At 38.7% G+C, this 23,476-nt stretch overlaps 1 protein-coding gene across 2 annotated transcripts; it reads left to right on the forward strand.

Moving 5' to 3' along the window:
• Window positions 1-789: 789 nt before the first annotated feature.
• ARL6 (ADP ribosylation factor like GTPase 6) lies at window positions 790-18,921 on the forward strand. Of its 2 annotated transcripts, none has more exons than XM_039713283.1 (8): window positions 790-839; window positions 3,469-3,619; window positions 5,399-5,460; window positions 7,188-7,256; window positions 9,695-9,789; window positions 13,480-13,609; window positions 15,043-15,098; window positions 17,569-18,921. In XM_039713283.1, exons 2-8 carry the CDS (start codon window positions 3,497-3,499, stop codon window positions 17,592-17,594), a joined length of 561 nt encoding a protein of 186 aa, XP_039569217.1. In that variant the 5' UTR covers window positions 790-839; window positions 3,469-3,496; the 3' UTR covers window positions 17,595-18,921. The 2 variants fall into 2 exon arrangements, with proteins under 2 accessions (XP_039569217.1, XP_039569216.1); XM_039713282.1 differs by having other exon boundaries at window positions 792-839; window positions 3,466-3,619; window positions 17,569-18,920.
• The last annotated feature ends 4,555 nt before the right edge of the window (window positions 18,922-23,476 follow it).

Here is a 23,476-nt window from a genome sequence, read left to right on the forward strand (position 1 = left end):
TTATAATGAGCCTTTCATTGCATAAAATCACATGCGTGCGATGCAAGAGTGAACAGAAGTAGCTGTAAAGCAGTAGGAAATGAGTGTCAGATGCCCGCAGTCCATTACATCCTCTTTATTTTACATGGGAAGAGCTTTCTCACCAAGGACTGTCAGGTTTAACACAGTCTACACAATGAAGAATGAATATTTCATTTCAGATGTGGTTACAGAAATGCCGTTGCCGTTCTGTGTTCTCCACTGAATTCGGAACGGCTCCTGAGATACAGATTGATTTCAAACACAAACACCCTCCCCTACATATAAACCTCACGATCTGATTGGAGTCGAGGAAGTGCTTCACCACAGGGTTTCACTGAGGGATTAACGCTACCTGCCCGTTCCTTTAGCGGCTCACAGTGCCACTGCAGGGGAATCTCATCTTTTATTCGCAACCTTCCTGACACAGGAAATACAGCACACATGGAACCAATCTGACGGGACTAGGCTACGCAGCAAAAAAAAAAAAAAAAATTTAAATATATATATATATAAAATCCGGAATGTATATGCACTCCTGAGAGGGGCAGCGCTCGCAAACCAGCCATTCCCGAGGCGCTGGACACGGACACGGAACGGGACACCGGGACACCCCATCCCTGCCCCGGCCCCCTCAGCCGCACTGCGCCGGGGGCGTGGCCTCGGACTCGCCCCGCCCCAACGCCCTCCCCTGATTGGCCGGAAGAGGCGGAGCGGGTGTGACGGCGGGACGCGATTGGTGGGGCGGGGAGAGGGCGGGGCTTGGGTTTCCTCGGCAACGGCGGCGGCGCGCGGGCCCGGCGGGCGCCTCCCGGGCCCAGGTGGGTGCTGCGGCCGCGGGGGCGCGCCCGGGGAGCGGGGACCGGGGCCGGGGACCGGGACCGCCTGTGCCGGCCTGCCCGGGGGAGCCTGTGCCCATCTGCGGGAGGAGAGCCTGCCCTGGCCTGGGAGAAGGCGCCCCGGGCGGCGTGAGGCCTTGTGGTGCTGGCGGGAGGGCTGGGAGCTGCGATGCCCCGCAGGAGGCCCTCGCTCCCCGAGTGCCGGAGGCCGAGCCCCGCACGGAGCCCGGGTGTTTTATTTTATTTATTCCTGGTTCTGCGCAGAAAGGGCGGCAGATCCGCCCAGCCAGCGCGGCCACTGCCAAAGCTGTTCACTGTTTATGCATTTTAGCAATAATGTTCGCTCCCTGCTAGGCACCTGGTTCTCTTATCAATTGGTATCCCGCCTTCTGTTGGCTAATGATTCTTTCCTAATTAGCTTCCCACGCTAATTAGTCCACATGCTTCGTCCTTCCCTTCTTCTGGATCTTAGACCATTGAAATATATCCAGCCCAAAACTAAACAAGGCAGTTCTACCGAAAAAATTAATTTGTCTTTCTAGCACCTGGACATCACTTAGCGCTTGTTTGTTGGCTGCTTTCTATTTAATGGATTAAATCTCCTTTGTTGTTGATGAGGCTTGAAAGTAGACAAAGATCAGACATGAAAGAACATCCTTTCTTAAGAAAAAAAGCTTAGAGAGGTTGCTGTTAAGCTCCTGGACCAGACTCTGCCTTAAATAATTTTCTGAGATGTCTGATATATGCTGTATAGCACTGTAATACATATAGGCAAATATATATATATTTTTAATATATATATAAAATATCTATTTTTATATTATATACAATATATCTATTATAATATAATTTATATATATATAAAACATATAGGCAAAATATCAGCTGGCAAAAAAGATGGGGGGAAAAAGGCACCTGTGTTAGCTGTAACTGCTGTAAGTCTTCACAGATGAGAAAAAACATGAACATAGGGGCAGGGCAAGAACTCAAGGGTACATTTCTTCCCCCTGTGTTCTTAAATAATGACTGTGCCAACTGGTTGGAAATTTTCTAGAAAAACATAGCTCTAATTAAAATGTTGCTAGAAAGTGTTGTGTATTTAGGGTTTTGGATTTAAAAGTGAAGCCCTAGAAGTATTTTTAAGGGCTTGTATTTCCTCCTGTTTCATTTTGGGAGTGCCTACAATGGGTTTTTTTGACCCTCTAGAATGTATTTTTTTGACCCTCGATTTTTTTGATCCTCTAGAATAGATAGATGAAACTCTTGATTGGATAAGAAAGTAATGTGTCTTGGAGCAGGGTTTTGTCAGGTAAATTTGATAATAAACAGCTTTAATCTGCTCTTTGAGTTGTATATATGGATTTTAAAAGGAGTGGGGCATAAAACAAAGGGAGTTAGAATGAGAGACTTGCTGTAGTTAATGTTGGGTTTTTTAACCTGGTAATAATTCTGTGTAGCTGTAATGTAGATCATGACCAGTTCTGAATCAAAATACACCAGGGAAAGCTCTAATAAAGATCTGTATTTAAAAAGGAAAAATCATCCTTTAACCAGAATGATTGATTACTTGTCTGACTTTACTAAATGCAAAGTTTTAAAATTATTAAAAAGCAGTTAACCATCATTTTGTAATCAGTTAGTGAAAATTGTGATCAAAGATTTGTTATTGATGGGGTTTTTTTACCTTTCCCCCCTTCTGCTGTGATTTCCTCAGCTTGCAACCTGAATTGTCCAGTGCTGTGTGCTTTTAATTTATTAAGAGAAATACAGCCTTTGCCACTCCAGAAATCATCTGACATGAATTAAATATTTTATTATTCAGGGCATCTCAAAGGTTTCAGTTGTCTGATTGCTGAAATAATTTCTAGTGGAATTCATTCAGGGCAGACAAGGGTTATCCTCTTTGCAGAGTGCATTTAGCCAGGTAATGCAGGGCAACATGTGATGTAAGCTCCTTTGAATGTGCCACTGCCAGGTAACTTCAGCCAGAGTCTGGGCAGCAGCAGAGGTTTGGCATCTCCCTGACGTGTGGGTGAATGTTTTGGTGTCTATTTTAATCAGTTTCTATTTGTGGTGAACGAAGAGTTCCTAATTTGCACGTGTCAGTATTGGCAAAATATTGGCAAATCAAGAGTTTGAATTGAATCAACAGAGAGTGCTTTATTTAATGCAGGGTTCAGTAAATTACGTAGCAGGTGCTGAAGAAGGGAAATACTGTTTTGTTTTCAGAATGGTGTACTGCTGACAATTTGAGGTGAAGATAAGGACCCTCCTTTTGTTTTTGCCCAGTTTGGTGGGAGCCCTGGTGGCACTGCATTGTGCCCCTGTCCGGGCTGCTCGGCAGCGTTTTGTCCCAGTGAATCAAGGGCGTTGTGTGATACAGACAGGGCTATAAACAGCCAGTCTACTTTGGTATCGAGGCCTCCTGGCTGTAATCAGCTTACCCTCGGTGTGCTTATGTGCAGAGCCAGCCCCTGGGACAGTGTTTGTGTCGGGGCTGCTCACACCATCGCTCCCAGGTGCGAGGCTGCTCGGCCCCATGCCCGCCCTCGGTGCCAGCGCTGCCCTGCGTGTAGCACTCTTCCAACAGCTCTGATTCCCTGAACAGCAGGTGATCCCTGGGACTCCCAGCCACAGCCATGGGGTTGTTTGACAAGCTGGCAGGATGGCTTGGGCTGAAGAAGAAGGAGGTTCACGTCTTGTGCCTTGGCTTGGACAACAGCGGCAAAACGACGATCATCAATAAACTTAAACCTTCAAATGTGAGTAGCCTGCGTGGTTCACTGCTGGGTGTTTGTTTGATCTGGGTCTGCATGCTGTTACAAAGGATGTGCCCATGGAAAAGATGTGCGGAGCTTGTGATTTAGCACAGTGGAACAAATATAATTTAAGATTTTCCAACTAAAACTAAGAGTAAGCATTCACATGCACATTATTTTCCAGAAAAACTCCACTGTTAACATGGCACACTTCTGTTAAGATCACCCAACAAGGAAGGGTTATGATGGCTGAAATCAGGATCTGAAACAGTCACTTAAATCACTTAAATAATTGTCACAGGATTGCAGTTACAAGTGATGTTGAACATTTGGGATTAATACAATTGTACAACAAGTTATCATGTTTGTTTTAATCTCTTCCTGAAAAATAGTAAGTGCATAAGAGATAACAAAATAAGAAATAAAAAGAAGATGCACGTTTAAGGGTGACTTCACAATTTTTAAAGCAGAATAATTTTCAAAATAAGTACCATTAATACTTGCAGTTCATTCATCCAATGAAAAATATTTGAGGCCACTAGGAGTGCCTGATATTCTGAAAGTAGGATACTTGTTTACAGATATGTTCATGGACTAGAAATAGATTAATTTTGATAAGCATGTTCAAAGCCAAAGGTTGTACATCTTGATTATTTGCATGAGGGAAACTGATTTTTGCTGTTTATATCAGGAGACAGCTTTTTTAAATTATTATTATGAATTTTCATTACATTGTACCTGATGAGTCCACTGAACATTGTTTAAAAAGTGTGACATAATGAAGAGTCTGCTACTCTTCCATTCCTGGCAATTATTCTTCCACTGAAAATGGAGTAGATTTATGAACAAAGACTATAAACTCCTTACTATCTGCTGCCAGTTGTTTGGGAGAAAGGCTACAGTGTGTACCAGGCAAATTGTACTTTATGTAATTACTGAGACCTTTTTTGTAGAGGGTTTTTATGTCATGCCTTAAGCAGTAAAGGATTCCTAACTACAGTTGAACTCAAACTTGAAGATTTATCACAATAATGGGCATTAGAGAAGCTCTCAGTGGAATTACATGAGTAGAATAAATACAATTTGTTTGTGATGAGAATTTATAGGAGGATAACTTTGCATCCAACTTGCATAAGTCCTACCCTTGCAAGACATGCCAGAAAGTCTAGCATGCAACAAATGTCACTAGATCAAAGTTAATAAAACTGTTTATTTTTAGTAAGTTCAATGGACAGGTGATTTTGAGGTCTGGGTCAACTCAGTCTTCTTAAGAACTGCTGCTTTGCCCCAGGAGCACTATATTAGGGCCTGGCAAATCCAAATGTGTTTCCATGTGCAGTTGGTTCTGCTGGACCTGCCTATGGATGGTGTTTGGAATAAGGGCCTTTAGGAGTCTGTGCAAGGACTGCATGTCACTTTCTCAGACTGCTCTGTAATCTATGGGATGTGACCTTTCTTCCTGCTCAATATCGATGCTTCTTAGAGGAGCTATTCTTTTCCACCAACTTGGCTGATAGGCTCCTTGGCCAGCTCAGTAGTAAATCAGTTATCAGACAGATCTCTTAATAATGCTCTGTGTTTTGGCAATTCCAGTCGTGTTTGCTCTCTTCCCCAGAAAATACAAAACTCTTGATTCGGAATTACTTTACTTTTCTGGGAACTTTTTAAATATTTCACAGTTTGGGGCAATAATAGATCTGTAATTTATTCATGTTTTAAATATATTTCAGTATTTGCATTTTCTAGTTTGGTTGTAAAACCTGTGCTTTCTTTCCTTCAAAGGCTCAAACACAGGACATCGTTCCAACAATAGGATTCAGTATAGAGAAATTCAAAACTTCAAGGTAGTACTTTCTTTCTTCATTAGCAGTTATGATTATTACACCATAGTTGGACTTAATGATCTCTTTCAGGGGGTTTGTAACTGAGTATCATGTGTGGTGGTGTAATGACATTACACTGCAGTTTGTTGAAATGTAGTACCCACCAGACCTAATCATGATCCAGGACTGAGTGTGTTAGAACAGATTGTGTGTTTTGTGATGCTATAAAAGTATTTAAATTTTTTTTTTACGTTTTTTTAATTTGGTTATTTTTTGTATAAACATCTGATCTCTGTCTGTTGAGAGTTTCAGAATAGGGCACTGTTACAGACTGGAGGAGAGACAGCTGCTGAGGTGGCAGCCTAAATTCCACTCTCAATCTGGTTGCCTAAATTAAGCACTCTCACTGGAGGTACTCTGAACAGATTGCAGTGTAATCTCATTAAATGCAAAAGGATGGCTGCAGCATTAGCAATGTAAAGGTGGCAGGAGCAAAGGCCAGGAAACAGTAATAAGTCATTAGTTGAATGAAGACTAAGATTTGGATTAAGAATGTCATGACATGAGGATATTTCAAGGAGGCAGCATCATTTTGTTATTTTGTAGCCTTCACTGGATGTTTTTAGCGTGTGCAGTTAGTCTTCAAACCAAGCAGTATGGCCTCACTGGGTGGGAGATCTGCAAGAAAATTGTTTATTCCTTGAGCTGATATGTAAGACTGAGAGGTTTTATATTTCTCTAAGAGCTTCCACAATTGAGCTCTGTCCTAATAAAGAACATCAGACAGAAGTTTGAGACTTCCCATGTGAGAATGTAAATTTATATTGCTTTTTTTTTATTCTGATCCTGTCGTAGGAGAGATGATGACCTATAAATATGTCATGTAGAATGTTTTAAAAAAACCAAAACAATGCCTAAAAAAAACACCCTAAAACCTCAAACCCTACAAACTGAGAAACCCAGAACGCTATGTCTGGACATAGAGTGGGAAAAATGTCTGGAGAGCTTCCTTTTCCTAATCTTCTTGTTTTGGTGGTCTCCACCTGGGGAGCTACTTGGGGTTACCCAAAAAAGGAGAGCCTAGTTCTGAACTCGATGTTGCCTCTGTAAACATTTCAGGAGCAGATGAGAACTTTTTGTAGAGTTCAGTAAGTTGCCTTTTCTGTATGTAGTGTGTGAGTGAAATCTCACAGTGGCAAAGACTGTTCTTTGTAGCTTGGTCATGTGAACTCACCTTTTTTTACCAAAATGTACTTTTTTTTTTTTTCTAAAGGTTCCTAAAGGTGGAATTTATTTATTTCTTTAAAAAGCCTTTTATTTTGCCCACATTTATACTTGTCTAGAGACAGAATTTAAGACAGGCCATGGATTTTAAGTCATGGTTCATCTGAATTTAGTTTATTCATAAACATTATGTGATACCAGCATGATAGAGAGACAGACTGAATGGGAGCTTATTTTCCAGTTGATGTAACTTTAAATAATTAGTTTAGTTCTTTTATTCAGATAATCAACACATTTCCCATTGTGAAATATTTCTATAATGAGGCTGCAAAACTGAGTAGTAGGGTAATTTGAAGGCAGATAGTGCAACCAGAGTTCATTTGGGAATTTTTCTCAGTTGATTTGGATTCAAACTGATCTGGCTGGTTTTTTGGTGGTTTTTTTGGACAGGGTAGAAAAGAAAATGAATGTGGTTTGGGTTTTGTTCTTTTTTCCTTGACTTCATGCACTTCTTTTCTTTGCAGTTTGTCTTTCACAGTGTTTGATATGTCAGGCCAAGGGAAATACAGAGACCTCTGGGAGCACTACTACAAGTAAGCCTATAATTTATTTTAAAGCATTGCTGTTCATATTGACTGTTCTGTAGGTTATTTAAACAGAGGTATGATAATATCTAGTGGTTAGAAATTATTTAGAGAAGGCTCATACTTGGTGTTTGACAGAAGGTTTACTCTGGATAAATAAAACTTTCTATTCTAACAAATTAAAATTTTTATCTGGTGTTACTCTGTGCTTTCAGGGACAACTTTGGGTAACATACTAGAGATGAGATTTAAATGTTGAAACCTGGAAACTAATCCTGTAAGAAAACTCAAGACGAGTTAGGTTTCCAGCTTTTCAGTTCTTCTGTAGGTCAGCTACTTAAAATCTGCAAGATATTGGCTGATGGCTGAGATTTTTAGAGGTGAGAGAAATGAACCTCAGAGGATAAGACACGTGTAACTAAGAACCTGAATGAATATTCTTAATGTCATTTATTAAATAGATAGTCTCTGTATTTTATAACACTCTGGTATTGCCTTTTGGTAATAGATGGACACCATTCTCTGGTTATGAAACTTTTAGTGAATCTTTATTATTTATATTATTTATTATATCTGTTTAGTTAATCTGTATTTGCATTGTCTCATTGCTATTCTGTAATGCCTCATCTTGATCTAGATAACATGAACAATACTAAACCATGCAGAAATAGCTTGGAGAAATAGAAGGGAGAAATTATGAATATTATAATATTGATTAAATATTAATGTCAGTTGTGGTAGAGCTTAAATTGTTTTTTAATTGAGAATTAATGTTTCCTCTCCTTCCTGTGCAAACTGTGTTAGCATTGAAAACATTTGGCCAGGACATCTCATTGTTCAAGAGTGTTAGATTTGCATTTCAGTAACTGATGCCCTCAGGCTGCTCTCAAAATTCTAGCAGAGTGCTTCATAAGCAAATAATTTTTGTGATTGCTGTATTTAATGCAGTAACTTATCCCTTGTGGGGCATAAATGGCTTTTTCCTCTTAACAATAACTCCCTAACAGTAAGGGAGTGTTTTAGGTTATGCTGACAGTGAAATATGCACTTGTATCCTTCTCTGGTCCTGAACAAGTGCAGTAGGCATGTATTTAAGATTAACTTCTAAGAATAGTATAAAACCAATAATTTCTATCAATTAAATAAAAATATTAATAAAACAATTATGTGCTGTTCAGTTTATAAAGTTAAGCAATGTTTAATTTTGCAGGAAATTAAATCTGGGCAAGTGTCAAAGTAGTTGTCTTGGTGTCCTTCAAATCTGGACTTTTCTTCTATTTAGCTTTAGAGAAAGTATCTTCTAGTTCATTCTCTAAGTACATTTATCTTAAATAATCCCAAAGTCGTGTGGTGTCCCAATGGCTGATACTTCCCTGTGAAGTTATTTTTTTGGTGGTAAATACATGCCAGTACTCTTGATTCCTCTGGTAAAATACTCTGTGCTCATGAAAATGGCTTAGGCATTTCCAGCTAATATGCAAAATCTTTATTTACTAAAGGTTGTGTACACCAGAAAAGAATGGGCCTTCTCATACAATTTTGGGCTGCTCAGGTTGTTTTTGGTTTTCAGCAGGTGTAGAATGTTTCTTATCAATATACAAAGATAGATGGTGCTGGAGGGTAAAGAATGTATTCATAATGGTGTCTCAGAGAAATGTAAAATGAAGGAGAAGTGAATATTACATTAAAATATAAACGATTTCACCTACATTCTGTGGGTGTTTACAACAGGTGAATTATAAATTGGTGAGACTTTCTTTGGTTTTCAGAACAAGTTTCAATAAATGGAGCATCAAGTCAAAATATCAGTAACATCCTAAAATAATGAGTTGAGTAGCTGCATTTATGTTGTGACTGGTCACACTATGAGCAAAATGTCCTAATGATTTGAAATATTTGAAAGTTTTTAGCTGTTATTTAAAAAAAAAAAAGGAAGAAAGATCCTGTTTCTGCAGGACATATAAAGGTTAAAATAACCTGCATATGTCTAGGTATGGACACAGGTTGTGTTTAAAAAGGTATTTGACCTTTCTCTAAATAAACTTTAGTACAGGAAATACAGAAATTCTGTAAAGATCTGTCATTATAGAGTTTTTCCCTGCCTGACCACAATGTCAAAATAACAGTTGGTTACCTTTTGAGTCCATTTTTTAGTCTGAGTAGTAAAATCAGTAGCTTTTCTAGAAGGTGTGTGGAGACTGAACCTTGTAGGGGCAGGCAACAACCTCATGTCTAAAAAAATGATGCATATTAACAAAATATTGAATTTCAGAAGTAAGACTGGATTCAAATGTTAATGGTAAATAACAATTAAAAAAATTAGAGAAAAAATCAGGTTTGTTTGGACTTTTTTCTTGGTGTTTCTTCTGAAGCCTTTTCTTATTCACAGAATACTCATTTGTTTGAGAACCTATAATTTGCCTCTTTGCTCTTTTTATGTTATGCAGAGAAGGACAAGCCATTATTTTTGTCATTGACAGCAGTGACAAATTAAGAATGGTTGTGGCCAAAGAAGAACTTGACACCCTTCTGAATCATCCAGGTGAGGAGGCTTTTTTCCCATTCTGTGTCCTTAAGAAAAGCCCTTATCTGACACATTCTTAATACTTTGCAAGTATTTCAACCTTTCATGAATATTAGCATAATAATAGTCTTCCAAAACATGTGGGTTTTTTTTTACCTGTTCACATTTGGAAATGGGTCACACTTCAGCTGTCTACACTGAGTTGGGTTGGTCTCTTATTAATCAATATAGATCAAAAGTTACATTATTTTGAGAAAGATTAGACTTTGAATTGAAAGCTGGACAGGCTTCTTGTGATGACCAGCACACACAAAACTGTGTCTCCCTGTCTGTTTTTTCCATGAAGTCAGATAATTCCTTTAATGTAACATTTAACTTTTTTTTGTTGTCATCTTGTAATTTTTTATGCTTTAGACGGAAATACGAAGGGATAATTACACCAGTCAGTTTTAACTCCATATGGAAGAGGATATGAGAGGATTTGTGATCAGGGTCTTGTTTTTAGGGGTTTGGTTTGTTTTTTTTACATGAGACTGCACCTTAATTAAAGTTCTGATATCAGTCAATTCTTTGCCTTTCTGTGTATCCAACATTACTGGGATGTGTCTGTAAGCAATATGCAATTTTGACTTTCAGTGCTTTTGGCAGTTGCTCTGCCTAACCAGAATGTAAAACTACATCTAGAAAGTTTAAAAGCTAAATACTCCTATGATTTCTTAATTATTTATTAATGTGATAGAGCCTTAACTTGTGAGATTCCCCTGCTGAAAATAAGAAAGGAAAAGCTGACTTGTATTTTTAAGAAAAGCAATGTGTGATAGGGACAAATACGTTCCCATGACTTTATTTTCCATGAAGACTGTATATTACACTTTAATTCATCAACAAAGATGCTGGAACTGACTGGACCTTCTTATTCTCATGTTCTAATTTCTCATTCAAGGGTATGGGCTACTTCAAATGCAGACACTGAAAAGACAGTGTTACAAAAGTCACAGGGAGGATGAGGTGAGCCAAAGGCTGTAGGTGGATTACACAGAGGCCAGGGCACTGTGTACCAAGTCAGGAATTAACTGCAGCAGAAAAACCCAGTTCTGTTAGCAAAGTGAACCACACAGGGTGAGAGGTAAAGCTGCTGGAAGAAGTTACTGGTTTAACAGAGGGCACAAGAATAAAAATGTTTAGACAGAGTAGAAGCAACCTTAGGTGGTGCTTTTCATTTAGGCATTAATAGGTCACTAATGCTGACTTAGCAGGTCAGTGCTGTTCAGTTGTTCATGGATTTGTGTCTTCAAGTTCAAAAGACCAGGCTCTGGCCACTGAGTGCAGTCCTGAGAGCCAGGAGAGAGCAGTTGTGGATTTCTGCCTTGGAGTGGCTTAGCTCCAACACAGCAACAGTGTCACTGATTTATCAGTTTTGGTATATCACATCTAAGAGAACCAAAGGGCTTAAAAAGTTCTTCTAGGACAGTGTTCAATAAATGTAGCTGTTAGGTGAATCAATATACAACTGGATTGCTATATCAGTACTTTTATTTGTATTAGTGTTCTGCCTTTCTTGCTGCATACCCTGCTTTCTCCCAAACTATGCTTCCATCGGTGTCATCCTCCTGAAGTGATGTAAATGTATGTATTTACCTAAGTTTTAAATGGAATTGAATCAATTCTTGTCTCTGAAAATCTTAGCAATCCCACAGTAAAACAGTTCCCTGTCTTTTTGCCAGGCTTTGCCTGAGGGAAAAGGAAGGGAATGTGTCCTGTGAAGCATTAATGGGGTTAGAAGTTGTACTAGCTGGGACTCTTTTGTGCATCAGAGCTATAAATTGTTTTTACTTACAGCAATGGACAATGCACTCCTCAAATAACAGCTTGTTTAATGATAACTGTATCATATTTTGGTTTTTTACTCAAATTTCATTCTTCAGCACTTTGAAATATGATAGCTGTAGATTACCTGGATTAGATGATGACTCTTGGGTCACTTCACCTCCAGCACATGCTTCTAAACTAAACTGAAATTCTTGTAAACTTGAACTTCTTTGTGTAAAATTGCACATCACACATCTAGTGCCTGGAATATTTTTAATGTGTTAATTCATAATCACTTGCAGCTAGAAAATGTTTGCTTTCCATTAGTAACTGTGAAAATTGTGGCAGGGAAATACTGCACATGAGGAAATAATATAAATTTCTGTGACCATGACTTTATTTAGCAAATATCTTTTATATGCATTATGAGTCTGGGTGGGTAGGTTGTGCCCCTTTCTAATTATTTAGAAAGACACTGGAAACTCCTTGATTAACTTGGCTGTTTGCATATGTGATGTCAGCTAATTTATGTGTTTTAATTTACCCCTAACCTCCAACCTGTGGCTACCAGGGTTCATTTAATTATACTGTAAATTACTGTAAAAATTTCAGTCAGTAGACTCAATAGCTGTTCAGCTATGGAATCAAAACAGAGATTTAATTATACTGTACTTGTATTTTGAGGCTTTTGACTCATGTTTATGGCTACCAGAGGACAAAAGAGCTCCAGGAAGGGTAAATAGTTTGTGAAAATTGTCAGTGTTTTGATCAGCACTTACCATCTCTGAATGAATATGGGGAAGTAGTGTTACCTCCATTGATTCTGTGGAAAGGCTTAGTAGGAAGGTGGAAAAGAACATAATTAGGAAAGTTCAAACCATTTCAGCCCTGACAGTTTGTTGGGATTTTGTGGGTTTTTATCATCCTCCTGCCCATCAGCAGGGGCAGATGGCTTATGTTTGACATTTTAAAATAAATCTTTACCTAGTTTCCTGTGTGACATAACCTTTTCTTTTTACTATTTTAAAAAGAGCCTGTGTAGCAATTTTCATTGAGGTGGTAGTGTGTAAGTTCTTTTCCTTAGGAAAAGAACTATGCACACTAAAACCTAGATTATTTCTAATCCTGGATATCATTCTTTGTATAAATAATATGAAAAACTTTGATAGTTAGTCTTGGTGCTGGTAATTTTTTTGGCAGTGTTACATCTGTAACTTTGAAGAGAGTATGTTTTGTTTCCTTTTAATCACTATATAGTCTTTTGGGGTAATCTGTGAGGTTTAAACTTGTCTTTGTGTAAGTATCCCAGAAATTGCCAGAGCACTTTGTTTGGTCTCACTGCTAGCAGAAAGAGCTTCTGGAGAAGAAGTCCTTCTAGGGAAGGGAGAATAAAGGATGGCCACATGTGCATTTTTTTCCAATTGTATAAATTCTATGAAGTAATGGATGCTTTCCAGGACACTAAAGGATAATTCAGACTACCCTTCTCAGCTATTGTTGTGACATTATAAATGAACACAAATTATTTTTTCCATCCATTTTATACGTTCAGTCCTCACTAAGCAGAGATGTGCAGTGTTTATGGGCAGTGGTTTGATCTCTTGTTCCTCAGTTTCACCAGCAATTCCTGTCTCCAGCTTGAAGTGTGGGTATAAGGTAGGGGGAGAGGGGGTAGAGGATTCCGAAGCCCACAAGGAAGTTTGTGAACATTTTGGAAGCATGCAGCAGAGGCCAGGTGACCCAACAGTGTGTACATAGGATACATGTAGGATACAACTTTCAGAGAATTGCAGCTACAGGTGAGCAGAATACCTTCCTGTGCTGTTTGTACCTTGTTACATGCAGAGATTAATGGGTGCTGCCTCATGTCCTGATGGTTCTGTCTCTGCTCATGCCTAGACATTAAGCACCGCCGGCTGCCTATTCTCTTCTTTGCTAACAAGATGGACCTCAGGGATGCAGTGTCATCTGTGAAAGTGTCTCAGTTGCTATCCTTAGAAAACATCAAAGACAAGCCCTGGCACATCTGGTAAAGTTCTCTTTTTCTATCCTTTCTATCGCATTACTTTGTGCATTGCTATTTTAGCCCTGTCGTGCCACTCACTGCTGTATAAAATAAATGGAGTAGATAAAACACAGACGAAACACTAAATTTAAAACAGTAATATTAAAATACTTATGGTGAAACTTACTTTTAATGTACAATGCATTCATTTAGACTGTGTCTGTAAAGTTTTCACAGCAGAACTGTTAGCCAAGTAATGGAATGGAGGATTTCCAGTGAAATCAGAAAGGGTTGATATAAGAACAGTTGACATTATATTTTGCTGGGAAATAGAGTAGAATGATTATCAGAGTGCTCCTGCTAGATTACCTTGCAGGTTTGAGAATATCAATAATAAAACCTTTGGAGTTTTTTTTCCACTCTGCAGATGCTTTAGTAAACTGTTGTTGAAAGGCCATTTAGTGAACTGCTTTCTTCTGTATTCAGAGACACTCTACTCTTTGTACCCAGTCATGTTTGAGGGGATTTTTAGTTGTAGGAGCTAGTCTTGTGTTCCTGAAGGATGTAAGCTTTACTTACTGCTGATGTTCACAAGGAAAAAACTCCTTTTATCAGAAGTGCTTTATAGAAGTTAGTATTTTGTCCTATTGAAGTCCTCAGCTGTTATAAATAAAAGAGAAATCAGCAGCTAAATGCTGCTGAAAGCTACAATTTTCATTTTAGGCCCTTTCATGTTAAATTTGATTACCTGGACATTATTGTTGTCCAAAAATCACACTCATGAATTCCCAAGCTTCTTGGAAGATTGTTTTATGGGAACTGCAGTTACAGTCCAGATTCACTGCTGTGCTGATTTTCATAAAGTGAGGAATGAAGAGCATTTAAACAGTTATCCCTCAGTGATTCAGAATGTGGATTTACACTGCTCTCAGTGTAGCAGAATAGTTTTATACATTAACAGGCACTCCTGGGGTCGCTGTTACAATGAAGTGTGTACACAGACATAACTCCTCCTTCCAGTACTCCAGCATTCTCACTGAGTATAGGAACTGCATGGAGGACTTTTGGGCTTGTTCATCTTAAAGGTCTTATCCAGCCTAAATGATTCCATGATTCATGGCTGCTGTTGGAGGGAGTAAACATCTTTCACAGCACTGTCTGAGGAGGGAGGTGCTGCAAAACAATGTGTCTGCCGTGTGTGGGAGCTCTCCCAGAGCCCCTCATATTCCAGGAATGATTCCTTGTTCCTTGGAATTAAAAGAGATCCCATCATGAAATGGTGTTTCCCTGTGGGGAAGGTACCCTATATTATTTGAAGAGCAGTCTTCTCCATAGAAAGAAAACTTAAGGAAACTACCTGATGCTACTTTGCAATTACGTAAATTACAAGTTTGGTGATGACTCAACTAAAACTGGTATTTTTACAATGTTTTTGAAATTTGATTTGTTTCTTTCAGTGCCAGTGATGCTCTTAAAGGAGAAGGATTACAAGAAGGTGTGGATTGGCTCCAAGGTATAACATATGTAATTCTCTTGCTGTATTTTCATTCTGTTAAACTCTTTCATTTTGTAAGTTTTTTTCTTTATTATTTCCTTTGTTTTCTTTCTGTCCATTTCTGCTGTCAGATCAAATTACACAGTGAGTACTAAAGCTCTATCTCATATTTGCCTTTCATTTACCTCCTTAATGTACATAAAGCATCATATGGGCTTCCCTGACCAAAGTGTCTATTATGAAATACTAATGCACACTCTTGCAAACAGTGTAGCACTTTCATTTAAACAATACCAACTCCCACACTTCAATTTCTTATTGTGGTAGTTCAGTTTCTACTTCTATTTATTCTTAATGTCCTGTCCCTGTTTTACATAACTTAATGTTACGTATCAAGAAATGGTGAAAGAAAATAAGCCAAGTATCCAGACAAATACACTGGTTTTAATTATACACCTTCAGCTCTTTAATCCAGAGCCAAAAGAAGAACTTCTTACACCATAACGATTATAGCACATGCAGACACTCATAAATGCATGGAAAATATCAGATCCAGCTTGGATGATGTCTGACACCCAGCATCTTTAATTACAAACTTGATACAGATGTTGTGTAATTACAAACTTGGTACAGATGTTGTGTCTCCTTCTGTTGTGTGCTAGTAAGGCTCTGCTCTCCCTTGTCCTCCTGCTCAGTGTTTAGATTAGTGAAGTGTGGCATAGTTTGGCAGGCTGGTCCCAGTTTTAGCTCCCTGGCTGGCGTTGCTTGTGCTGTGAAGTGCCTCGGGTGCAGCAGCCGCCTGTGCTGTGCCCCGCCGGCCGCCGGGGGTCAGCGCTGGCCCGGGGACAGAGCCTCCTTCCAGCGGGGTAAGAGCCAGCCCTGGCCCGGGTCAACCCATCCCTGCTGCTCCGGGACACCGGGCTGCCCTTCCTACTTAGACTCGTCCCGCTGGCTAGAAAAAGATGGTTTGTTTTACCGAGGTATTGTAGAGTACAAAAACATTCGCCAAAAATAGTCTGTAGAAAGAGATTTACTGCCCTACAGAAGAGCAATGATGTATCCTCCACCAGCTAAAATAATTCTGGGGTGGGGAACCAGGATTTTGGTACTGGATTTCCTCCTCTCCTGTATCCTGTCATCATAGAGGCAGATTCCAAATAATAATTTCTCCTAATTTCAGGCATAGTTCTGGCTTAGTAATGTTTTCTTGCTATGTTCAGTCTCCACTTCTCTTGGAAGAACCTTTAGAGTTTCAATCCAAATTTTGGGTTTGTACGTAGCTTCATGCTACTTAAAAGTATCTCAAATGCTTGTGTAAATATTTTCTGACAAATTTTTTAAGTTATATGTGTAGATTTTTTTAAGCACAGTGAGCAGATGCTTCTGCTGTCAATCGCATAGCTCTTACAGCTATTCACTTATGGAGTGTTAAACTTCTTAATTTTTTGAGCTGAAAATCCTTACAAAGGGGCTCTATCTGAAAATTTCCTTTAAGTTCCTGGTTCAGAGAGCCCAAAAGCTGAAGAGGGGTTGAGTTTAAATGGTACTGCTACCTAAGCACATGTAGTTTGACAATTATATCAATACTTTGATATTTCAAGGACAAATCTTTACTCTTGATTCTCCTCATTCCTAGAGCACCAGATGGAAATATTTGGAACAACTCTGTAGTCATGGTAGTCCCTAAATCACAGCCTGGGGATGCCATAAAATTCAGAGGAGGAAATGACACCTGGTGAATGAGTGCACAGTTCTTGTCAGCAGCCAGGCTTTCCTTAGTTATCCATTCCAGACCCATTTCACAGTTGGGGTGGCAGGGGCAGAAAGTTTTGTGGGTTTTTTTGCCTAGTGAATGCTGAGTTTGCTGTTTCTCTATTTTGTAATGGAGTTGCTCTTGCAACAGCACATCCTCCATAGGGTAAAACAAACCTGTCTCACAGCATTCCCCCTTAGTGGGGGAGATTGTGCTGATTTCCACATTTTGTAATGGGATGCTGGGTGCTTTTAGTAACCAAGAAAACGTTTGAAGTGAGCTGAGAAGTGGCAATCAGGCAGCAATATGGAGGTGTGGCTACTGAAAGCAAAGTTTTCATGTGAGTTATTAGAAATCAAACTTTAAATCTCTTGCTGTTGGCCGGTTCATGTTCAGTTAGGTGGGAGCCAAAATGTGTACAAGACATTGAAATGCATACTTCATAAAACAAACTTCCAGGTCTTATGGTCATCAAAGTGATCTTATAAGCCTGAAGAAGATAAAAATTGTACTAGGTGGGAAGAGACTCTGTTAAATTTGCAAGATTTGGGGGAAACAACTTGGCTGTACAGGAATTTCAAAAGTGGATGAGAGAGCAAGTTAAAAACAAACTCTGCATTGTTCCCCATTCTTGTAACTCCACCAAAATATCTAGATCTACTTTATGTTTTCAAAAAGCAAAATGCTGCAAGAATTCATCTTGTGCTAAGTATAGATGTTTCTTTTTATTAACAGGTCAGATGCAAGCAATGAAGACATGAGAGATAAATAGAGGATCTATGGGGTTCTTTTACACCCTTTGTCAGTAGGTGAAGAACGAGTTCCTTGGAAAGGAAGAATGATTTGAGGAAGATGAACAGTTCAGCTAAAATATCCTGTATTGACTTTTTTCAGTTTAGTGTCTCTTCCAGGAAAACTGAATGTAGACAACCTAGCACCTCAGGTATGCACACTGATGAATTAAATTTAATCTTGTGACTGGAGAGCATATACAGAAAAAATATTTGTGTTAACAATAAACATCTGCATTCATTTGAGGTTTAGGTGATAATTAGCCATCAGTAAATGCCCCTCTGTTTTTTGGGGGACGCATTTTGAGCAAATGGAAATATTTATTTTCCAGAGAGAGAATAATCAGCACTTCCTGAAATCCATCTACATAAGATATCTACTGATTTTAGATGCCCAGTTTTAGGCATTACCGCCATTTTTTTATATTAAAGTTTGATGTTGGGTTTTTATTATCCATCTCTAATATACTTCTATAAGAGTATTTTATTAAAGATATAAGGATTCAAATGTTCAGTGTATTTGTTACAGATGATTGCAGATGTTTTTAAGAAATTGCTTTTAATGAAATGTTACTAATTGTTTTTGTGATTATGCCATGGTTATATTTGCATTCCCATCAATAAAACTTCAAATATATGACATGCCCTGATTGGGTTTTTTAACTTCAGTATACTCATTAATGGTCTTTATATCGTAGAGATTTTTGGGGTTTTATTTTTATTTGTTTCATTTGGAATGTGTTTATCCATATTCAAGTGGGTATAGCACTGTATATGTAATAAAATGGTATCTCTGTTGCCAAGGGGTTTTTTTTATTAATTGCATGTATTTTTTACACTACCTAATCCACTAGACCTCTCTTCCAGATACTTAAGGAGCATATGAATCACAGGATGGGTCAGACTGGAAGGGACCAGAGTGGGGTCATCTGGCCCCAGCTCCCTGCTCAGGCAGGACCATCCCAGAGCACATGGCACAGCATTGCATCCAGGAGGTTCTGGAATGTTCTCAGTGAGGGGGACTCCACAGCCTCTCTGGACAATCTGTTCCAGTGCATGGTCACTGCACAGGAAAGTTCTTTTCATGTCCAGGTGGAACTTTCTGTGCATCAGTTTCTTGCAAGTTGTTCGAAAACACAGTTAAGGGACAGCTCACTGGTTTACTAGTCATTATTATGAAATATGTTATATACTTCTGTTGTGTATAAAGACTGTTTTACTTTCAAAAATCTATTTAATAAACTTTCTGGCTCCAAAGATGTACCATAGGTAACAAATTAAGAATTTTATTTTTGTTCTGCCACTTCAGGAAAGAGCAGACTGACCCTGGCAGTGCTGAAGACTCAGTGATTACCTGATCCCTGTGGGACATGTAATATGCAGCTCTTGCAAAAGCTTCCCTCCACACCCATTAGCATGTGAGACACACAGATGTTCTGTCAGCATGCCTTCTAGGCCTCACCTCATAGAGGAGTATTTGGACCAAAGGGAGCTGAAATAGGAGAACAGTGTCATGTACTCTCACTTATTAAATAGTTACATTTAACTCCCCTGCTTTGCCAGAATAAAATCTCTCTTTCTTACAGGGTGCTGTGGTTCTTACAGTTCATTTGTCATGGAAGTATTTCTTTGTCTCTTTCTGTTAGCCTTTTGTCAACTCTGAATCTAAGTATCTATACAAAAATCAAATACAAAGGAGGAACAGTAATATATCATTCTGGCAAAAGGACCTGAAATGGGAGAACAGTGTCATGTACTCTCACTTATTAAATAGTTACATTTAACTGCCCTGCTTTGCCAGAATAAAATCTCACTGTAAGAAAACTTTCTTACAGGGTGCTGCGATTCTTACAGTTCAGTTTGTCATGGAAGTATTTTCGTGTCTCTTTCTGTGATACTGTTGGCCTTTTGTCAACTCCGAATCTAAGTATCTATACAAAAATCAAATACAAAGGAGGAACAGTAATATATCATTCTGAGACGTTTTCATCTAAATTGTGGGCAAACAATTTTCAGGTTTACTTTTCTTTGGATAATACAGTAATTAGAATAATGGGTTGAAAGAGACCTTAAAGATCATTAAGTTCCAGCCCTTGCCTTGCTTGGACAATGGATGCCTTCCACCAGACCAGGTTGCTCAGAGCTCCATCCAGCCTGGCCTTGAACAATTCCAGGGGTGGGAGCACTGCATATTCTTTGGGCAATCACTGCCAGTGCCTCACCATGCTCTCAGTAAAGAACTTCTTCTTAATATCTAATATAAAACTATCCTCTTGAAAGTAATATTTGTAAAACTATTCTGCAGTATGTATTTTGTAATTATTGTGGATCACTTATGTGTCTTATTTAAATTAAACATTTAGTTTTAAGTTAACAGTTTCTTTTCTACCAAAGAAAATTTAAATTCTTACATAGAATCTGTCTGCATTTCTGACTTCCTTGAATGGTATGGATCTTGATGGTTTTCTGATAATTTTTGTTTATTTTAAATTACATAAAGTGCTGTATTTATCTTGTGGATTGCCTTTACTGCCTTTACTGTCATGGGAAGCTGTTTGAACCTACTGCTTTGTTCTTCCATCCACAAATCCGAGGGAAATACTCTAATGTATTTTATTGTTTAGCTCTCTAATACGGTTAGTTAGTGCTTTTTAAAACAGCAGTTAGTTTTGTACTTTTATTATTGTTCCTCTTCTAATTTATTTTAAATTACATAAAGTGCTATATTTATCCTTTTTGATTGCCTTTACTGTCATGGGAAGCTGTTTGAACCTACTGCTTTGTTCTTCCATCCACAAATCCGAGGGAAATACTCTAATGTATTTTATTGTTTAGCTCTCTAATACGGTTAGTTAGTGCTTTTTAAAACAGCAGTTAGTTTTGTACTTTTATTATTGTTCCTCTTCTTGATTTTTTTGGTGTTTTATTTTGTTCTGCAACATCTCTCTCTGTTCCTCCCCTGTGGGGCCACTGGTCTGAATAAAGACCTCTTGGAAGGAATAGAAATAAGAAAAGTTCTATTAGTAATATGCTGGATTTTTATTCCCCCCCCCTTATTACTGCTTCAACCATTATGTTATGGTTGAAGTTATGTCTTACTTTTAGAATATTTGTGATCATTCCGTGAACATAAAACCTCCTGAGGACATCTCTGCATGTTCACCTCTCCTTCCCACCTTGGTGTACCGGCATAAGTCAATAACATTCACATGTGCTGGAGCCCTGAATTGCTCTAAAAATGTTGAATTTTGTACAGGGATCATATATTGCACAAAATCCTCATGTGTCTATGCAAAAAGGCTGCTTTGGGGTTGGTTTTTGTGGCTGTCAGACTTCCATGCCATTCTCCCATTACATTTAGGATGTTAAATTAATGAATGAGTTCTATCTGGGTGCTCCAAGACAGGTTGTAGTGACAAGTTCTTTGTGACTGAGGAGCAAAGCAGACAAGGGAATATTCCTTTTTTTGATCCATGTTACTGTGGGTGTGTGCATTAAGTGGTAACTTGAAGGGCAGCAGAGTGACCAAAAGAGACTCAGGGAATTTGGTCTTTATACCCCACTCAGTGTTTTGTGCTGTTGCTTCTATGCACGCTGCCCACCTACATATTTATTAATTTCCTTTAAATATGCCTGGTCAGGCTTAAGACTAGCATTTTCAGCTGAAATATGGTGCAGTTGTTTTCACATACAAAGCATTGCCTTCAAGATCTCTTTACTGAGGAGGGAGCTATCAGGTAAGTGTGTAAATCCTGATTTTCCTAGCTGTGCCTCTCCAGGACTGAGAGCACCAGTCCATGGGAACCCTGTGTTTAACTAGTGCTTGCAGCTGTGCTGAGAGCCTGCGTGGCCTCAACACTCCTGGGCAATTTCACATGAAGCAAGTGCAGTTCTAAGTGTGAGGATGTAAATGTGATGGAGCCTCCTTTTAATCTCAGCCCTCTAACTGTAATTTCCTTGGGGAGTTTTATTTACTAATATGAAAGATAAGCTGCTGTAAAAGACCAGACATAAGAGCTCAGCTTAGTTGTCTGCAGACAGGCATTCTGATGTGGTAATATGTGGAATGGTAACGTTGCACTTTGGAGCTTCTGTAAAACAGCTGTGCAACTGTTTTGGAAAGCAGCTTATCTCTTAGGAGCTTTAAGTAGGAAATATCATTTTGTTGGTAATAAGAAGTAAAAGTAATGCTGATTCAAAATGCTTGTCCTTAAAAGCAAACATATATTAAGCCAAGAAATGGTGTTTAATCTCAAAAGGGGTGGGGCTGGAGTGAGTTTTTTGTTTGTTTTAAGTTTTAGTTGTTTTTAAAGTTTTACTTGGTTGGAAAATCACTCTTTTTATGATTAATTCCTGTCAGCCGTTTATTTTGTTCTTTCTAGCCTGCCTCATTCCCATTTTACAGAAATCCTTACAAATCTTGATCCTGAACTTTTTGGTCTGCTTCTTTTAAATTTAGCTGAGTATTCTCCTAGTGCAACTTTACAGCTCCCTTCCCTGTTGTTTTGGTTTTGGGTGGGTTTTTTTGAGTAACAAAATAGATAATGAGAGAAGGTCACAGAAGACAGCACTAAAAAAGCAAAAAAGGGTACTACCAAGAAAGTCTCCAACTCTCCTCTTTCAGAAGGGTCAGGAAAGTTTGCTTTCAAAGGTTAATTTTATATGCCCTGATCCTTTTTTATTATTTTTCATTGGTTAAATTTAAAGATGCATTGTTACTATGCAAAACTAATATTGTGTGTAATAGCTAATCAGAGTGCAGAGCTCTAAATGCTCTCTTGTAACAAATGCCAAGTGTTTTTAGTAATATTTTGTAACCATCCTTTAGTTCAAGGCTCTGTAGCTCCTGTCACAGTAAGTTACATCAGGGAAGCATCTGTGTTTGTGTGAACCAGCACTTTGTAATTAATTTGCCACTGTTCAGCCAGTTGGATTTACCACTTAATTGGTTGAATTTTCCTGGCCATATGAAATTCTTGCTCTCACAAGTACAGCATGTACGTGATAATGTACTGTTCTCCTTCAGTGCATGGCAGGATCTCACCATGCAAATCAGCCGTGTTTGCTTTTCCCACTCTTCTAATGACAGCATGAAACCCCCTCCCACTACTGTTTTTCAAAATAAATCCTTGAAATGAAAGCTAGGCTCTTAATGTCTGTCTACCATTAAATGATCTTATGTTCTCCAAACTGTTTCCCAGGAGATGAACTTAATTGTATTACAATCATATTACTCAGGCACCAGCTCGAAAGGGGGTGTTTGTAATTTCTCTGGGATTCAGGGAGCACCTTTGAAGAACAGAGTAACTTGTGTAGTAAAGGAAGTGTAAATTTAGCAACTTCATGCTAGGCAGTCTTTGGCAAACAATGTTGTCTTTGAAGATCAGTAAGTGGATTGAAGGCCTAGCAAAATAGTTACTGAACCAAATTTAGTTTGCTGAAGAGTTGCCTAATAGTTCTTAATAAAGTGAAGAAAAGACAGTAAGGAAAGATATAAAAAATCAAGAAAAGTGGGATGTATGGAGGAAACTTCTTTGGGCTGGAATCATGCTGGTGAAAATTAAAGAAACTTAAGCCTCATGAGGCTCAGTGAGGTAACCATGATAAATGATTGAAGTGGATGCTTGGCAATACAGACTAATGAGAGCAGCCCCATCAAACTGCTTTTACAGAGCAAAGAGAGCTGGTGCTGAGAGCCTGATGTCCTGATCTGTGTGGCCTCAGTTTCCCTCAGCCTGAGCCTTTCCAAGGGCTTCTCAGTCCTTGGAGCACACTGTGTACTCTTGGCTTTGAGGTGTAGTTCCATCCAAAAAGAAATCAGTTTGTGACCTCCCAGCCAACTCTGCCATGTA

This window comes from Passer montanus, unplaced genomic scaffold (genome assembly GCF_014805655.1).
Source record: "Passer montanus isolate IOZ18808 unplaced genomic scaffold, ASM1480565v1 scaffold28, whole genome shotgun sequence".
NCBI lineage: Eukaryota > Metazoa > Chordata > Aves > Passeriformes > Passeridae > Passer > Passer montanus.